Source organism: Sander vitreus, chromosome 21 (assembly GCF_031162955.1).
Source record: "Sander vitreus isolate 19-12246 chromosome 21, sanVit1, whole genome shotgun sequence".
Classification (NCBI taxonomy): Eukaryota; Metazoa; Chordata; class Actinopteri; order Perciformes; family Percidae; genus Sander; species Sander vitreus.
In genome coordinates, this window is record NC_135875.1 from 25,984,953 (window position 1) to 26,001,445 (window position 16,493).

Below are 16,493 nucleotides of genomic sequence, written 5' to 3' on the forward strand. Positions count from 1 at the left end.
AAAGGTGCAAGACAAATTAACCTTACTCTAATAATGGATGGCTAACTGGCTCTACCCCGCAATACAAGAACTTTGCTGCTGCTTTTTTCTTGTAAATGGATAACCAACTAGAGAGGATGCTGCTTTTACCTGGGACAATGAAAAGCGTTAGGCAGACAGACTACTACGTGTATAAAAACTACTACGATTTTCAAGTGGTAAACCTCTCACTGTTATGATTGTAAAGTGCTTACTATGTGCTTTGGTAAAATGGAAAGCTTGACAGCTACAGTAACAGTAACTTAGTAAGGAGGGTGGGCTTTAGGGACGGGGCAACAGACAGTGTGTCCTACCTTTCCCTTCTCTGTGAGGATCTGTTTGTAGTGCAGCCAGCCCTCCTTGCGAACATCACTAAAGGTGATGGTTCCCAGTTCAGAAGTAGAGTGGCGTTTGGACCGGGCTTCCTCCTGGGCTCGCAGGCTCTCCAGAGACTAAAACACAATTCAGGGGTATTATGGGTTGCACACTAGACAAGACGTGTTCTTGGTGTATAGTCAAGTCTAATGATTACAACTGTGTGTGAACACTCACCCCATCAGTGAAAAAGCTCTTGACCCTTTTTGGTAGTTTGCTGTGGAACAGAAAGAAAAACGTTTAAAAAAATAGATTAGATAGTCTAAATAGAATCTGTGTCAACAGGGTCTGTGTAGACGGGGTCTATGTTAGACAGGGTCTGTGTAGACAGGGTCTATGTTAGACAGGGTCTATGTTAGACAGGGTCTGTGTAGACAGGGTCTGTGTAGACAGGGTCTGTGTTAGACATGGTCTGTGTAGACAGGGTCTATGTTAGACATGGTCTGTGTAGACGGGGTCTGTGTAGACAGGGTCTATGTTAGACATGGTCTGTGTAGACAGAGTCTGTGTAGATGGGGTCTATGTTAGACAGGGTCTGTGTAGACAGGGTCTATGTTAGACAGGGTCTGTGTAGACAGGGTCTATGTTAGACAGGGTCTGTGTAGACAGGGTCTGTGTAGACAGGGTCTATGTTAGACAGTGGCTGTGTAGACAGGGTCTATGTTAGACAGGGTCTGTGTAGACAGGGTCTATGCTAGACAGGGTCTGTGTAGACAGGGTCTATGTTAGTCAGGGTCTGTGTAGACAGGGTCTATGTTAGACAGGGTCTGTGTAGACAGGGTCTGTGTAGACAGGGTCTATGTTAGACAGGGTCTGTGTAGACAGGGTCTGTGTAGACGGGGTCTATGTTAGACAGGGTCTGTGTAGACACGGTCTGTGTAGACGGGGTCAGTGTAGACTCCTTATGCAGTTTTTTTTTAAAGTTAAATAAGAATAACTAAATGGTACATATCATAGATGATCAATAAAAGCACAGTGTACTTGTGTGATTTTCTTGTTAAACATATTCAATGAGCATTGTTGGAGGGAGCCTGAGATCTAACCCCCTATTTCAACCAACTCCAGAACGGCAGCGGAGTCAGTAGGTTTCCATTAAAGTCATTGTGTGTATTTCCACTGACTGTGGAACGGCTGTGTTCCGACTCCGTCCCAGCTCCGGTGATCCGCAGCCCTCCGGAGCAGATACGCAGAGCTTCTATTTTTGACGGACGCCGGAGAGCTCCGCAGCAATTCAGCACAGGTCAGATAGTGCGGGACAGGAAGTCCAGCACAGAAACAAAATAAAACATCCGGTTCATTTTCAAAATAAAATACACCGTGCTCACGGCGGCTCATATTTCCCTGCACTACACCTCGAAAACGTCATAATGGGCGGAGACAGGCCTGAAGTCAAGTTTGTGGTTCTGTTTATAGAAACTACATCCTGTTATATTGCACGATCATACGTGAATTTGCGAGATCTCGTGGGTCCTTGTGACTTCAGCTGTCAGTCATGGCCGCAGCCGTTCCGCAACAAGGAGCACGGAGCCGACACGCAGTGGAGCTGATCCGCAGCCGTTCCACAGTTGGTGGAAATTTCGGGTAAGAAGTTCACTGCCAATGACAGCTTCTGTGTAATTGTTTTGCATATGACAATATCTAGAAACTTGAAGTGTCTATCCATGGCCCTGTGTCATTAAAGCCCCCGTTAAACAATGTTTGTCATTGAAGTTTTGGGGTGCATCCTGTATAGGCTACTGGTGCAAGACAAACCTATTTATGGGACTATATAGATTTATTTTAGCTAAGAAGGCAGCTGTTAAAGTGTCCTGAGTTCTTACGAGAAGACACGGCCTTCTTCCCTGAAGGTGTTGAGGCCCTCGTCACAGGACTTAGATCTTTCGGTGGTGATGGCCAGCAAGTAAGAGGAGCGGCGACCTTTAATACTGCCTGAAGAGAGAAAAGACAAGTCAGAGAGAGGAGAGGAGGTGGAGGAGGAGACAAAGAGGGTAAAACAATATGCAATGTATGATAGTGACGCGATGTGAAGTGACAAGAAGTTGAGTGATTGAAGTGATTTGTTGTTTCAAACTGTGAGTATAACATTAGCCAGGTGAATGAATTAAGGGGTTAATAAACATACAAAACTGCATGTAACTGCATATTAAAGGAATACCATGACATTTGGATATTTGGTTCCCAGTTTTGGATACATTTTACCTTATCCATCCAGTGTCCTTCATTATCAGGAGTTTGGAATGAAAATTAACAAAAGACAGAAACTTTTTTTCCCTATTTTTTTTTTATGATTAAAGCATTTTTCTAATCATTTGGACACCATATAAAGAGTGTTTCAGAGAGAAACTAATTCTAAATAAATTCTGTTGCATGCATGACAAACAAAAAGCTAAATATTATAATTTGCTGAAACTTAATAATACATTCACTTCAAGTCATTTCACTTTTGGATAACTATGGTTGCTTTGTTCCCAACTGCAACAACAAAGCATTCTGAATTTGTTCAGGCTCTGATTTGATGCATAGCACTGGGTATCATAGTTATTACAGCCATCTACACTACCAAACTGATGAAAACATGTGCCTATGTTAAAGAACATATATGATTTCACTAAAAACAAAAAAGCAGTAAAATAGTGGTTGAAATGAGTGGTGAAAAGTACTTGGGAGACATAGCTCTCATGTGGGCCACTGTTTCTTAGATACCGGTAGGGAGCACCATGTTTTTTTAGAAAGTCAGAGAATGATGAATGATGAATTCAAGGTTCAAATTTTCCCCCCCAAAAAAAGTGAAGGGAATTCTTCATTTGTTAATGTCACCGTACTCCTTTAAAATGCGTCTGAGGCTGAGGCTAGACAAATATATCAGTTTGCCAAAATAAAGGCATTTTAAGTCATTATAATTCAAAAACATAGGCAGTGATGTTTGGCAATGTCAGTTCAAACATACTGGAGAACATATTGTATATTGTTCTAGCCCTTTGTAAAGCCGTTCAGTATTTAGTGTGGGTGACTGAGACTCACTGCAGTCCTGAGAACGAAGTCGGACAAAGGGGGAGATTGAGGAGAGGGTGGGGGAGACAGAGGTGGAAGTGAGGGTGGCTATAGTGGAGGCCTGGGAACTGGACACAACAGAGCGGGCTGGTACATAGCAGGCCTGCAGGTCAATGCTAGGACTGGTTGGATCATCTGCAGGGCATCATCACAGGCAAGCAACAAAGGGATGAGAGATGATTAAACACACTGACAGGACAAGACAAGCTAAGAGTTTCCTCTGCTGGTGTTTAGGTTGTTAGAAGTTCTCTCTGAGGTGGACCTGCTCTGGAGGCAGAAATAACCTCACACACGGAGACACACACAGTGGGCTCCTTACCTTTTTCCACCAAGCTTCAGTCTACCGTTATGTTAATTGGCCTTCTGACTGAAGAGATTATTTCTGACTCCAGAGCAGCTCTGTTTCTAAGACATGTTTCAAAAACATACTAGAATATAAATCAACAAAGATTTAAACATACAGAAAACTGAATGGATACAAGCATTATGTTGACATGTAGATGACTCACACTGACAGGTATAAACAAACACACAAATGTTGAAAAGGATAGAAACACAGAAAGAAAAGGAGCACTATTAAAGCCTCACATACACAAAGTGAAGCAAATTGAAGAGCTCTGTAGCAACAGACAACATAATAACTGTTCCAAATATACAAAAATGTGCCTGTTTTATCAAATTTAGTAATGTATAACTGTTAGTAATAACTGTAATCTAGGGCTGCACAATATATCGTTTTTTTATCGTCATGGCAATATCACCTGGGGAAATAAACACATCACAAAAGGCTGCAATATATCACGAAAAGACACTCACAGTGTGTTGGTGTGTAATTTGAAAGAAAATATCAGTAGAAAATGACACTTTAAAATAGAACTGTCATTCTTTTTTTAGTTGTGCCTTTTATATTCAGTTCAACGTTCAATTTGTTCAATAAAATAATGTTGGAAATGACTTCCTTTCATATGTTTTAAATTCAACTAACAATTTCTTGTATTTTAGCAGAATATTGAAAGTAGCAGAGATGCAGAACTGAGAACACTTTAATAGCTGTTTATTTATCGCAAGTAATATCGCTATCGCCATATTCAACAATTTTATTGCATATTGCATATTTTCCTCATAGCGTGCAGCCCTAGTGTAATCTCATCTTCAGATAGTTTTTGAATTTGGTAACATAATAACCAATATATGTAAGATTACATTCCACTGCATTACCAGGACATTTTTGAGGTAAATGTAGTTTCAGTGTTGACAAGTTGTGACATCTTCTGACAGCTGTAGCTGTTGCTACAGACAAAAGGCTCACTAACCTATGAAGGGAATAGAGGACAGGGAGTTGTATGCATGCTGAGCCAGGCTACCATTAGCCCTGCGGTTGGGGCCAGGCCCTCCAGAGACAGGAGAGGGGGTCCCTCGTGGAGGTTCCAAACCAGGGGGCTCGGGTGACTCTCCAGGGGTGGGGTAGTGGGGATGTCGAGTGGCCTGAACGGGGGTCCGGCGGCCGGAAGGCGGCTTCTGCCTCAGCACCACCTCTTGATTCAGGGAGATGGGGCAGATGAGCTCCCTGTCCTCACCCAGTCGAGCTCTCTCCTCCTCTGCTGCAGACAGGGCAGGGGTAGACCGCGGCCTGGGTACCAACCCCTCCTCATCGTCTGCAGGGCTGCTTCTGCTGCCGGGGCTCCAGTTGAGGTGAGGGCCGCTGTAGCTGGGCTCTCTGAAGGAGTGGGCCTGCTGGAGGAGGTGGCCAGCTTTGCGGGAGAAAGACGGGCTGTAGCTTTTGTAGCCCACCAGCTCTTCTTCTTTTACCCGCCTCGTTTGAGGTTCAGCTACCTGCTGACCAGACCGCCTGCCACTGGGAGGCACTGTGGAGGAGGCTGTGATGGGGTATATCACTGTGGTTTTGTGCTGATGCCCTGCTGGGACCTTCTGCTCTCTGAATTTTGCCATATGGGACGCCTTGTGACGAGTGTTCATGGCGTGGCGACACCAGTGCAGAGGCTTGTGCCAGTGTCTCCACAGAACGCCCGTAGTTATGCTCGTACTCGGCGTAGGCTGCCAGGAGGCTCTCCGAGCATGACCTGCTTCCTGGTCCCGATACACCACCCCAGCCCCCTAGCCAATAGGAATCATGGGAAGCAGCAGCTGCTTGGTGGTGGCACAGGAGGGTTTCTCTTCGGCGGTGCTCCGCGGAGGTTGGGGAAGCATATGTAGGTCCGGGGCCGGGGGCCAACCCCAGCCCGTGCTCCGCTACACAATCCTGAGATATACTGCGGTGGCGGGGGGACATGCTCTCTGCAGCCTCCGCCTGGCTGTAGTACCAGTCCGACAGAGCCTGGTGGCAAAGAGTATCGGTGTGAGTGCGGCCAGAGGCTGGCAGGCTGCTCTTCCGTGGCGGAGGGAGAGTTGCAGAGGCGATGGCAGCATTGTGGTTAGCAAAGTGAAAGTCCAGCACATTGATGGCCGAAGAGGAGCGGCCTCGGTGCCGCCCCAGCGGGGCAAAGTGGCCACTGGAATCCTCAGGACCCCCGGGCCAGCCGGAGGTGGGTGTAGAAGCAGCAGGGGGGCGGTTGTCCAGTGGAGAGGCAGCGGGGCCGGGTCGGCACTGCCAGTTGTCCAGGGGACTGTGGAGGTTGTGGTCGGGCTGTGGGGCAGTGGAGCTGGGCTTAGTGGGAGGGTAACAGAGAGGCGGCGGCACAGGGAGGTTCTGGGCTTCGCCTGAATATGGCTGATTGCCTTTCAGGTAGGCATCCTGGGAGTACGCCTGGGGACAAGAGGGGTTAGGACACCATGTAAAACATGACAGAAAAGATAAATGAACAAAGATGGAGGGAACAGCCAGAGGGCAGAGTGAGGCAGATGCAACGTGCACCATGCAGCAATATTTCTTTTGTCCTATAAAAGCTAAACCCTTATCATACCAACACTAAACCATTAAACCAACACTGGAACTTTTTTGTTCCTTTTTGTAAATTTGGGGCAGTTTATTACTGTATTCCTTTTCTATTTGTTTTTGTCTATTTCAATAGAAAATAACATTCATTTATTTGATTCTATTTTGCTTTAATTGATCATATCTTCCCCTTCATTGCATGACAAAATGGTTTTATGATAATAACAATAGCAATAATAAAAAAAGAAGAAAATCCAATGTCTTAAAAAAAAGTTTTCCTTTTGTTGGTTGTTTCACCGTCTCCGTTCATGCATTCTTTTATGCCGATCTGTAAAAACTAATTTTGATGTCTGCCGATTGAGGACAGCACAATGCTTTCTGCCCATGCACAATTCCAAATTTCTGAAATTAAACTTGAATAAGTGGCTACATGAATTATAATAGAAAGATTCCCTGCTATTATGCAAACAGCCTAGCTAACTGCTGTGACTAAACAGTGGTGAGGTGAACAAAAGGAAAGAAGAGAAAATAGAAGAAATACAATACTCACACTTACCAACTGCAACACATCCTCATCTTTGGGCATAATAGAGAGCTCCAGAATGTTTTCACTGCAAAAATAAAATACAAAACACCAAAATATTTGAACGAAATAAATAACAGGTCAGGCAGAACATAAAATGAGATTCATAAACTAGTCTCCCACCTGTTTTGGATGAGTGCGATCACCTCTGAGTAGGTTTTTCCCAGAATGCTCTCCCCATTCACCTTCACCAGCCTGTCCCCTGGAGCACACACACACACACACACACACACACACACACACACACACACACACACACACACACACACACACACACACACACACACACAGTATATGTGTTGTATAAATGGGTTGGGCTTTAGAAGTAGGGGCACAATGAAGCTTCATAATGCTTTCCATAGAATACATTTTTTATGTTGTTAATTATTAATGTTAATTTCTGTATTTTTAATGCTCCGAACCTTACTAATCATCCTCATCCTGTTTAGTTTCAAGACCAAGACCTGATTCTTTCATAATATATAATAATGTTGTATTTTTATCTTTTATGCCCCGTCCTTTATTCATGTTCATTTCTAAGGTCTTTTTAGGAGAATATTACCTGTAAATCCAAAGGTAGATTAAATAATATTTTTACACGCTGACAAATTGCAGAAGAGGTAGTTTTTTTTTTCAACCTACAATCTTCCACTCCGGGTGCTTTGTAGTTGGGTTCATTTGTTCCAGGCCGAAGTGTTGCCTTTAAGTTTGGTTTCCGGTTCATGTTCACGCTGACTTTTTACAAACCAGTAAACATGAAGTGAAACAGACTGACAGGTACCTCACTGATTGGACAGTTTTTGGCGTCATTCTGCATCATTAGGATGCACACTCTGATGTGTATATTCATGTTCTCTGGTGTTACAAAGAGCTCATGTAGACAGGCTTGTACAGCAAAATTAGGGGGGTGTTAATGTGGGATCTTTGTAATAAACTAAATGAAATGCCAAAGTACACACAGTAGGATACAAGATCAACACACCACAGTTTGAATCGCTTTTGATTGATCAGGGAAAATTCTGCAATCATGTGCTGACCCCATATACATGTTACCATTAGGCCTGTAACAATTATTACATAATTGTCAGTTGTTGTTTTTTTTACATAATTGCGGCTTCTTTGTTTAACCACAATGAAGAGCTAACATTAGCTAAGGTCTTAAAGGGTATGACTGCTAACTGTTATTACTATTGTAATTATACTGTACAAGTGATTATTGGTCGGACTATATATTTTTATTATTATTTTTAATTGTTAGTTGTTGGCACTTGACCCTAAACACTTTCATAGCAACAAAAATGCAAGGGGGGGATACAGTTAGAAAACATGTTTTATGATTATAAAGAGGCGTGGCTTACTTCATAGGCTGTGTACCTGTGTTATTACATTATCTGGGTCACATAGCAGCGATATAATAACCAAAAGATGTATCCTGGAATTCATTCAAAACTTGAATTTGTTTGCCAAAGTAATACATAAACAAAGATATTCTTTAAATTTGACTGAAATTAATCGCAATTATTTCTGAGAAAATGAATTGTACAGCAAAATTTAGGATTGTTACAGCTCTAGGTACCATGGTTACCAATCCATGAATATATGCATCACTTACACAGATCGCTTCCTGAACAATTCACTGCAGATTGTTTTTATTTTTTTAATTTTTTTTAAAATTATTTTTGGTTTTATTAGCAGTTAAGCTTTGGAATCCATGCTAAAATCACATAGCTGCTATTACAAAATCCTGCGGGTGGTCGCCTCAGAGTTTGTATTAACCAAACAAAACAGGTTAGGTGTGAAGGCCCCCTTATGCTGCATACTGTCCTAACAACCTTAAAGAGTAACTTCAGCATTGTTTCAGTGCCTGTTTCACTTCTTCCCACAGCTCTGCCAGCAGTGTAGGGCTGGGTGATATGGCCAGTAACTTCTATCCTGATATAGGTCCTTTCATATCTCAATAACAATATATATCACGATTAGGGATGGGGGAAAAAATATTTTTCGTGGCAATACTGTATCGATCCACAGACGCAAAGTATGGATCTATTATTATATATTATATATGTGTTGGTCAGTTTGTCTGCTTGACAATCCCATTTTGCAGCAATACAATTGAAATGACATGAACAAACAGAGACATGTATCTTTTTAGATAAAACAGATGTTGACAAAGTTTCCTTTTGGGGACATCATTTGAAATTGGAAAAAATTTGAAGCTGGAAAAAAGGTAATAAATTGCAATATTGCAAAATGTTTAAAACATTTACTCTATAAGCAATAAGAGGGCAGCCTGTATAAGAGAATAAACTCACTGTTAGCACTGGGTAATAACTGGATGTGAAGCGATTGCTGTATCTTATGTCTATCGCATGTCTTTCTTATGTTTCCTGACTATATGAGTGTGAGTGTGTGTGTGTGTGTGTGTGTGTGTGTCTGTGTGTGTGTGTGTGTGTGTGTGTGTGTGTGTGTGTGTGTGTGAGAGTGTGTGTGTCTTCTACCTGTACACAGTCCTGCTTGTTGCGCTGGGCCATTTTCTTTGACACTCTTCACAAAGATGGTGTCCATTGGCTCCAAACGAGACTGCTGACATACTGCATAATCACACACACAGATAGAGGTTATGTGCATACACATCCATTTCCTGTACTGAAAATATCAGCAAAACCAGCTCCACCTACACATGGAACCATAAAGTCCCCCTACACATCCTGATCATCCATGCATTATGAAATCAGGGTTGTAGGGGTGTCTCATGCCTTTGTTGTGGTTGTCGTCTTCGTTGTTGTTTTTTAAAGATTATTTTTTGGGCATTTTTAGGCCTTTATTTGACAGGACAGCTGAAGACATAAAAGGGGAGAGAGAGGGGGGATGACATGCATCAAAGGACCGCAGGTCGGAGTCAAACCCTGGGCCCTCTGCGTCGGGGAGTAAACCTCTATAAATGGGCGCCCGCTCTACCAACTGAGCTATGTGGGCGTCCGTCTTCGTTGTTGTTGTTTGTAGGTTTGTTGTAAACTAATAAAAATTTGATCCAAAAAACACTCACCTTTTCCTGTTGCATTTCCGTTCTCTTCATCCTTTGGGAGAAACACAGAGCAGGTGTTAGAGAAAATGAGGACCACAGGGAGGCGCTGCTCAGCTCACATTCAACCCAAACCTCCACTGCCAGCCCCAGTCTCACTCACTCCAGCTGACTGGGCAGTTTGGACTGTTGCTCAGCTGCCTGACTGATTTACAATTTGACTGAGTGTCTGACTGTCTGCCTGTCTGTCTGTCTGTCTGTCTGGCGGGCCTGCTGGCTGGGTCTATCTGGAGGCTTTGATGCTTCGCTGAGTTAGCTCATTCCTGACCTGGACACACAAAAGGCTCTGCACACTGAGGTATGCTGCTACACAACACCAACCTCTCTCCAGGCCAGAAGGATGACACCATACTGTATACAGTACTACATTACCCATAAGTCTGTGTAGCTGCAGGGTCTGGATCACATTAGAAATATCAGTATGACTTACAGGTTAAATGCACCTTGGAAGTGCACCCAAGTGAACAATCCAGCCTGTCTGATGTAGACTTTGGTTATCCTGATCAGATTTTGACACACTGACCACAGATAGACTGACACAACACACATGCATTGCTATTATGGCACAGCATGAGCTCACATTTGCACTTGTTCATTTTTCTGAGTTAGATAAGAAAGAAAGATAAGAATTGATAACGATTTCACGTTTCACGTATCAAGTATGGAGCTAGAGCCGGGAGAGAATGAGCTTAGCATAAGGAATTGTTCTGTTGTAAGGGAAATGTGATGTTATAGGATTTAAAAAAAAAACACTTAATTTGCACACAAAAAGTGTGTTTTCTTGTTAATTGGCACCAAACACAAAGTTGAGCTGAGGCTAATGGGCGCCAGGTCAAAAAGTCACCAAAGTCATTAGGAATCATCCTCTGGGAACAATGACAATCCGTCAAATATTTGCCAAGATATTTCAGCCTGGACCAACTGCCATTGCCATACATAGAGCCATGGTGCTAGCGTGACTAAAGTCCCATCACAGCTCCATTCATACTGCAGCTGAAAGGCTAGTGCAGTATTTTTGATTCTCACCCTTTGACTGAGCAAAGCAACAGTTACCAATATCAGTTTGAACAGCTCTCCGTTGTGAAAGGGAATCAGCCTTATACTCTAGTTGGAATGGACGTGTCTTCCCAAATACTAATTCCATTTTTGTGCTCGCTCTCTCTTTATTGGCTGCTTGAGCAAAATCAAATTGAAAATCGTTTGTATTGCGATTGTTTTTTTTGCGACGATTTTTTTAATCAATTCTTTCCCCTAGTATCAATATTTGTTAATTATTTAATTATTTATTTTTACCAATGATTCACCTAAATATGTTCTGTTTAGCAGAAAATCCATGTTATGTTCTTTGCAAATGAAATTAATGTCAGACTGACTGAAAAAAAATTGTTTTTAGAAATGTCTCATGAATTTTGGTCTCCAGAAGTCTATTATTCAACTTTTGTTTTTGTTAAAGAAGGAAAAGAGAATCAAAATACTAAATACTATCAATAATAATACTTCTAGAATCAGAATAAATGAAAATCCCAATACAAATCATATCGGCACCATGTATCGAGAAAAAGTGCATCGTCCCAGCCCTACTTTCTTATGTTCTTGTGGTCAGGACGATGCAGATTTTTACAAAGGCCGTCAGTTGCCCTAAACATCAGATGTAATCAAATAACTGAAATAAGTCAAATTGAGCTAAAATAAACAGGTTTGTGTCCAGGTCCGGAGAGCAGTCGGCTAACCTTGAGGCTGTGGAGGGACGACTCTGGTGGGTAGACGATGAAGTGGCGCAGAGTGAAGCCGAATCCTTGTGAGTTCTTCAGGACAAAAATGGTCCGTGGGCCCTGCCATGACAGGCCCTCCACCTCCCCCGACGACAGCGGCCTGCGCCTGTTCTCATTGGACGTCACCATGCCATCTCTCCGTCCTTTAGCCTACCAAGAAGAGAAGATGGAGAAAATGTTTTAGATTAAATAAAACGCTCAGCTTTTCTTTTCCTCTTAGGGAAATGAACACTCACAAAACTTTACCATGTGAAAGTACTGTACATGTGTGTACAGTGAGCGTGTGTAACTATCCATAGTTGAATGCACTGAAGGGAACAGTGAGTGGGTGGATGTGGCCATATGTGGTCCATTGAATGGGCAGAATTGCACCGATGCCAGGAATTTCTCAGAGACTTCCTCTCTCTAAAGAGGAAGCTCTATTTTCAACAACAACCCCACCTATAATCACATTTATTACCTCCAGCCAACAATGGAAACTCTCTATAAATAACAGTCCTGGAACAACAGGACATTATTAGGGCTCATTCACAAAGAGTGTACGGTAATTCTAATCACCCACTGATAATTCTATAGGCTAAAGGAGGTGAGAGTGAAGCCAGTGTTTCAGATCCAAACATCTCCAACACTGAGCACAATTCAGTTGCTAATCCACATGATGTTTAACCGTGGTAAAGGGATATACTGTAGCTTACGCATGACGGGAAACCGTAAATAGTTATCTACATAACAACACTGACGGTGATCACTAGAGAGGGAGCGATTAAACAAAAACATATTCAACAACTCTAAAAGCACACACATGGAGGAACAACAGGACAGGAAGTCTGTTTCTTAAGAGAGGATGTGAATGGCCACGCTGTGGAGAATCTTTCAACTCTAAGAATGCTTCCAAGGAGAACAGGGAAGAGACGCACACTTTCCACAGACGGAAGCCAATCAGTTTAGAGCAGTATTTCCTACATTTACATGGTTAAACAAGGAACAATAATTTATAACTCTTATCAAATCACTAATAAACCGTGTTGGTGGTGTTGACTTGCTTTCTAACCGGACCTGGTCTTAAAGGGTAATTTTTCCCATGCATTGGTGTCCAATTTGTCCGATATTGAGCCAAAACGCTGTAACCAGCAGCTGGATGCATTGTAATCCTATAGGGCAAATTTTTTTGCCGCTGACAGACTCAGATTATTATTCTAAGTGTCTGACAACATTATGGAAAGGATCCCTACAGAGATAGACCTTTTAGTTAAATAGTAAAATTATTTTTGTTTAACCAGAAACAGCCTCGAAATCTCAATTGCCAAAATCACCAGAGTCCATGTAAATAATGAGTAATTTTAGCGTGTATAGAGCTAGCATATTTCCACATGTAAATGGGTGAATTAAGGGTTTATTTCAACCAAACCAGAGTGGTGATTGTTGGAACAGTGATAAGACGAACCAAGACGGCTTTTCATAGTTTTATTTTGTTTCTGTCCACTTTGAATGACGTTTTTTTTTTTTTTACAACGATAAAATTACTGTTTATTTGAATGGAGTCTGGTGGGTTTGGTGATGGAGATTTCAGGGCTGTTTCGGGACTCTTTAATAAAAATCTAGTCTCTCTCTGTAGGGATCCTTTCCATAATGTTGTCAGACACTTAGAATATTAATCTGAGCCTGTCAATGGCAAAACAAACACTTTAATGTTACACTGCAGCTTGTTTCGCCACTGCCAACTGCAGCGGTCTCGCTTAATACTGGACCAATTTCAAAAATTGTTGCTCCCATCGTCACTCAGACACACAAACATCCAGGTTGAAAAATAACAAAGTTACCCTTTAATATCAGTGAATGGACAGAATCTGTTAGTTAATCTGTAGCTGAATATAAAACACTGCTGAAAGAATTCAATCATTAGGTAACATATGTTATCCAAATAGAATGAAATAGGAAAAAGGATGCTTGCCCACTGACATTTCTGCGTGTTTGTGGCTGTGTAAGAAGTTGTGTTGTCCCACAGCATGAAGTCACATCTGTGTGTGTGTGTGTGTGTGTGTGTGTGTGTGAGTGTGAGAGAGAGCGAGAGAGAGTTGGGTGAGTACATTGTTAGATTTCTCATCATTCGACATCTCTGCAGGTGACATTTCACACATGAGTGAATGCAAACATAGAGGTGAGATGCTGTACATGCTTACCCCCCCCACACACACACACACACACTCACCTTCCTCGCCCACACACTCACAGCGTGAAATGCCGACATGCCAGAGTGTGTTTAATTGAATATCAGGATTTGCTCTCTCTGTAACAATGCTCTTTTACAGAACTAACACTGACATCATCATTATCCAAATCCCTTTAATTCAATAGGCTGTTGCTTGGTTCATTACATTTACACAAACATAACCTCCTATACTAACAATAATAATAATAATAACAATAATAATAATAATAATAATAAGATAAAGTTGTTTGCAGTTGTTTTACTGTTGTCATTGTCACAGTCAAAATCTTGGTCCCACTGGTATTGTAACTGAAATGAATTAAATGTTACAAACAACTACCAATCTCATACTTTTTATTATTAATGTAGCCAACTCATTCATAAAAAGGAACTTTAAACAAATATAATTGAAGCATATTATTGCTTCATGTATTTGTCCCTGTAACCCTAGTCTCTGTAAGAGTCCCTACCTGGCCCTGAACACTCGGCCTGATTGGGCAGCTCTTTTAGGACAACAAGGGCTTGTTGTGCTGACTCAAATATAGCTCTTCATTAACATGGGCCACTCACTCAATTTACTCTGTTCTATCTACTGCACTAGTCATTTCATTTTGCTCACATGGATTTAGTATTTGAGTTGCAGACCTTTATTGTTGGGTATTGAAATGATTTAGTTCACCTGACATTTAGACCACAGGAAAATGAACTTAATTAACAATAATAATACACAATACAAACTGACAGACACTTTGTGTAATAACACACACTCACAAACACAGTGTATACTAGAAGCTGGGTTACTAAAACAGTTGTCACTGTACCAGCATGTCAACATACAAGCAGTGTTTGTTGGAAACTGCGTGATCCTTGATGCATACTTGAACAGATGATGTGAAAGCCCAACCTCACCCACCCACATATGCATGCACCCACAACATTTTATATAAGGCTACATGAATCTCTGTGCGTAGTGAGGACAATAGCCACATCTCCCGCCCAAACTGCTAGTCAACAAACCCCCTCAGTGCTACATTACATAACACCTAAAGGAGATATGGCATAACACACCCTTGAATGAATCAACCCCCACGTGATAAATCTTCTTCCAAACTGTAGATGATGACAGGCTGGTAATAGCTTTTCTGTTGGACTCCACTGTGCAGCCCCTATCCTGACACAGGTTAAAGTCACCCCTAAGGTTGATAGCAATGACATAAACTTTGGCTCCCTGTGATAAATCCCAGGACACCCACATGGTGGAAAAGGACAGGGATGGTCAATAACGGTGGCCTTCTCTTGCACTGATCAGAGCAGACAGGAAAGGTTAAAGCAAGATGGCGGAAGAAGCCTCCCCGGAGGAAATACACCTGTCCACAGTCATCAGATCAGATCAGATGGGAGAAGAGGACCCTTCAGAAGAATGACAGCCACGGCTGTTTCCAGACCTGCAGACAATCTACCACGTAGTACGTACAAGGATGGACCACGGACAAATTCAACAGCCAGTCCAGTACACTGGACTGATGTCACAGAACAGTACTGCAGTCAAACGGAACAACTGCCAAATGGAATAGATAGTTTCAGAACGTGTAATATTTCTAGATAATACACATTTAAAGCTGCACCAATCAATATCTTTACATCAACAATGGGTCAAATGACTATGTGTAATGTGAAAGGAGAAACTCGGGGTGACTATAGACTGTTTATAACATGGACGTAGTCTCTGTGACGTCACCCAAAAGTTTCTGAGCTTTCTGACGTCAAACTGTGCGGCTCTGGCCGTTGCCATCTTGGCAGAGCACGATATCACCTAATGCCCAGAGTTTCCGCTAGAAAAGAAGTGTGTGCCGATCATGTGACCTGTAGGTTTCATTTTACCGGTCAAATGGGAAAAGTTCCGGTCAAATATTTTCCGTGTTTATTGCGCTTTAAAACAATTGATAGGCAAGCTATACTGTATATGAAGAATAATATCATCAACGGATGTAGATTTATACTATTTTTATTGAAATGTAGGATACATGCTACAGTCAGAGAGGGCAAACGTTAATGGCGGCTGTAGCTGGTGCCGACTCGTCCTCGCTGGCAATTTCTTGGCTTCATATACGTTAGACCAGTCGCTGCTTGGTGTTATGAAGTAACTCACAATATTTCCCCGTTTCGCCAGGGCTTGGGCTTTGACTTTCCCGCTTGCTTGTCGCCGTATGTTGTAAATCTACGCTAGTCTTCTGCATTCAATCAGAGCGAGAACGCGACATGTAGTTTTTCCTTTATCGCATACACTACAGTCTACAGTCATTTTTTTAAATGAAAACATATGATGGTTCATTGTTTTAATAGAATGAAAGATATGAAAATCCCTGTAGCCTATTTTAACATAATTCAAATTGTGCAGAGGGAATTATTACCACTGGTCTTTCTGACCGGAGACAATTTGAATTTTCGGTCCTCATAGTTTTTTTTCAGTCAATGACCGGTAATTACCGGACAACGGAAACTCAGCTAAT

At 42.0% G+C, this 16,493-nt stretch overlaps 1 protein-coding gene across 1 annotated transcript in view; it reads right to left on the reverse strand.

Annotated features, from left to right (window-relative positions):
• The window catches only part of LOC144536162 (rho GTPase-activating protein 23-like), a 98,852-nt gene that overhangs the window by 20,427 nt on the left and 61,932 nt on the right, over nt 1-16,493 (reverse strand). Inside the window, 11 exon segments of the mRNA XM_078279148.1 lie at nt 333-470; nt 571-610; nt 2,214-2,322; nt 3,415-3,579; nt 4,758-5,401; nt 5,403-6,208; nt 6,888-6,948; nt 7,044-7,122; nt 9,419-9,511; nt 9,967-9,997; nt 11,733-11,924. Of these exon segments, the coding sequence (XP_078135274.1) occupies nt 333-470; nt 571-610; nt 2,214-2,322; nt 3,415-3,579; nt 4,758-5,401; nt 5,403-6,208; nt 6,888-6,948; nt 7,044-7,122; nt 9,419-9,511; nt 9,967-9,997; nt 11,733-11,924 (2,358 nt within the window).